Genomic DNA, 3226 nt, shown 5'->3' on the forward strand with positions numbered 1-3226 from the left:
ACTGGGATGTGTCCAGCCTCTGCGGCAAGCAGTGCCAGTATGTAGACAACAAGCCCAGCGCGAATGTGCCATGGGAGCATTCTACGCCGGATTGTTGGCGAAGCACCAGGGAAGAAGAAAGTTGTAACACCAAGTAGCCACTGAAATATGAAATCAATGCATTAAGGCTCAAGTTTATTCTGAATTGGTCCTTGTATATAAAAATAAACGTCTTAAAAATAATAATAGCAGCAAAATCAGTTACTGTCCTATACCAAACAAAAAACACCACCCAATGTGAATGATGTCAGGACACTGCATGCTTACAAAGCTCAGCTGAAAGGAAAGGAGAAGTTCAATTTATAAATGTTTGGTTTGCAGCCTACATTGCCATGCTAAAAGTTTGAACAAATTATTCTGACAAATACTTAGATAGCACTATAGCAGTGCAAGGCTTGCACCTAGTGGAAAAGCACTATTTTCATGAATAAATCAATATGTCAATCATACACATGTCAAAAGGTTTTCTATGATCCTCAAAAGGGTCTGTGTGCATCACCTGTAATCTAGGCGTCCAGCCATTGGGCAGTAGCAGTAGTGCTATCAAGATGCAGTAGCAGTAGTGCTATCCTTAGAAATGGCCAGGGCACCAATTTCTACAATAAGTGATTATGTTTTAGTTAGTACTCAGTGTAGTCATGTTATTGCAATAAGCTATCAAGATAAACAATAGAAATGATAACAACTTAGACTTAGCATTAAAAATTACCTTCCTCAAGCTTGGCCAATGCTTCTGTGTCCTCTTCAACACTGATGTAGTTGTTTCCACGAAGCCAATCATTTGTACAAACGAGCCGCTCAACCATTGTTGGTGTGAGTGATGTCCTAAAATCATCAAGTGTCCTTCCACCTGAACTGAAGGCTGACTCAGAGGCTACTATTGAGATAGGAATTGCCAGAAGATCACGGGCCATACGAGACATTATGGGAAATCTAGTAGCATTGTTCTTCCACCATTTCATAATGTCAAAACTTTTACTAAGCTCCTCATTATCTTCTGAAGGTACTTGTCTAGTTCAGACTTCACAGCGGTATTGGCACTCACCCTATTGCTCATCTGTTGTGCAATTATGGAGCTCATCAATCCAGAACAAAATTCTGGTGTTTCTTGAGTTTCAGTTTCAGCAGGCACCTTGTCACTTGGAGATGGAGCATACAGTTCTCTGTACTCCTCAAACAAAGCACGAAAATAAGTGTTGACTGTTGCCCACAGTTTATGACCTATTTCATCACCAAACATTACCATAGTTGCCATCTTGACATAGTTAGAAAGTTTGAACCGAGGATCAATACCAACACAGAAAAAAATAACAATGTTAAGCAATTGATCCCCCTTGTCTTTCTCTCCTCGCTTCTCTCTATCCTCCGGCCTTTCTCCATACTTCTCTCCCCAATATTTATAATACTTCACTAACATTTTTTGGCCCATTTCCTTACATAATGTATCTTCACTGTAACACCATTGTCTCAGCAGAACCAAAACATCAACAATCTCATGAAAGTATGTGTGAGATGTTGGGCGACTTGTGGCAGAGACATGGAGGGTCAGCTCATAGAAGTATTTAAGAAATTGAGCCATTTTCCTTGCCTTTTTCCCAATCTGATTTGATTGGAACTCCTGGTGCTTTCTCACTCTCTAACTCTAGACTATAGTATGGGTCTTCATCACTATACCTTTCAAAGGCCTTTTCATACTCTTGTGCAGTTTGTAGCATTAGGTAAGTTGAGTTCCACCTAGTGCAGACGTCTAGGTTGAAAAATGCTTTGGTCTGAACCTTAGCTAACTCGGCACATTTCTTGAACTTTACCAACCTAGATGGTCCACTCCTAACATACTTAACAGCAGCTCGAACACGAGCAATTGATCTATCAAATTCTTTCAACCCATCACCTACTATCAGGTTGATAATATGTGCAAAACACCTCATATGAAGGTACTCTCCTTCAGCAACGCAGCCTTTTGATTCACTCAGGACCCTCTGCATGTACTTAATTGCAGTGTTGTTTGCACTAGCATTGTCTACTGCTATTGTAAAAACATTCTCAATTCCCCAGTCAGCCAAGCAATTCTCTAAAGATTTTCCAATGTCCTCCCCCCTATGGCCCTTAACCAAGAAAAAACCAATAATTTTTTTGTGCAAATTCCACTCATTGTCAATAAAATGTGCTGTAACACACATGTAATTATGACTGTTCTTAGCTGTCCATGTGTCTGTTGTCAGGCTAACTCTTTCACAGTTGTCTTTAAAAAATTTCCTAAGTTTTTCTCTCTCATCATCAAACACTTTCACACAGGCTCTAGTGATTGTTCTTCTAGATGGCAAAACAAAACGTGGGCATGCTTTTGACATAAACTTTCTAAGGCCAGAACGTTCAGATAACACAAAAGGTTGCTCATCTTCTATTATATCTCAGCAAAACTCCTCCTTAACTCCTCAGGATCAAATTTCCAAGTAGATAGAGTACCAACACTACTATTGCTAGGGCTAGGTTGTAGTTGTGAAGTACCTTGATTATCTACTACAGGTTTGTGAGGATTCTTCTTGCAGATTTTCAAATGAGCCTTTATGGAGGACGTACCATTTAACTTTGTGTCATAGCGGAGTTGCTTGCCGCAGTACTTGCACTTGGCTCTCTCCTCCCCATTATCAAGTTTGGTCTTGCTGAAGTGTTCCCAAACATCTGATCTTGGAACCATGGGCTTCCTTTTCTTGCTTTCCTCATCTCTCACTTCCTCTCCATCCTTGGACTGCTGCTGCTCATCCTGCTTGTCATTCTCCCCATTTACAACTTCATTCTCATTCACTTCAACATTCAGATGCACCACTGTTTCTTCAGTGTCCCCCATCTACAAGACATCAAAACAAAAACAAGAACAAGAAGAAGAACTATTAGGCATCTGGATCTGTTAGGACTTATATTGGAGCAAGAACAAGAAGAACTATTAGGCATCTGGATCTATTAGGACTTACATTGGAGCAAGAACAAGAAGAACTATTAGGCATCTGAATCTATTAGACATCTGGAACTATTAAGATCTATTAGGCATTAAGCAAGAACAAGAAGAACTAAAGACTTACATTGGAGGACTGCTCTGTTCTTGCGGCCGTGGTTGAGGAGCTTGACGACGGTCGACGGTGGTGCCCCGCTGCTGGCCGCCTGGCGCCCTGGACTGCTGGGTGCTCCG

The 3226-nt window shown here is 40.9% G+C and overlaps 1 protein-coding gene across 1 annotated transcript; it reads right to left on the reverse strand.

Annotated features, from left to right (window-relative positions):
* Positions 1-997: 997 nt before the first annotated feature.
* Positions 998-2887, reverse strand: LOC136499965 (zinc finger BED domain-containing protein DAYSLEEPER-like). The gene is made up of 3 exons (XM_066495437.1): positions 2548-2887; positions 1714-2206; positions 998-1490 (listed from the first exon to the last, which is right to left on the reverse strand). The coding sequence occupies exons 1-3, from the start codon at positions 2885-2887 to the stop codon at positions 998-1000; spliced, it is 1326 nt and encodes a 441-aa protein (XP_066351534.1).
* Between the last annotated feature and the right edge of the window lie 339 nt (positions 2888-3226).

The sequence above is a fragment of the Miscanthus floridulus genome, chromosome 13, assembly GCF_019320115.1.
Source record: "Miscanthus floridulus cultivar M001 chromosome 13, ASM1932011v1, whole genome shotgun sequence".
Taxonomy (NCBI): Eukaryota; Viridiplantae; Streptophyta; class Magnoliopsida; order Poales; family Poaceae; genus Miscanthus; species Miscanthus floridulus.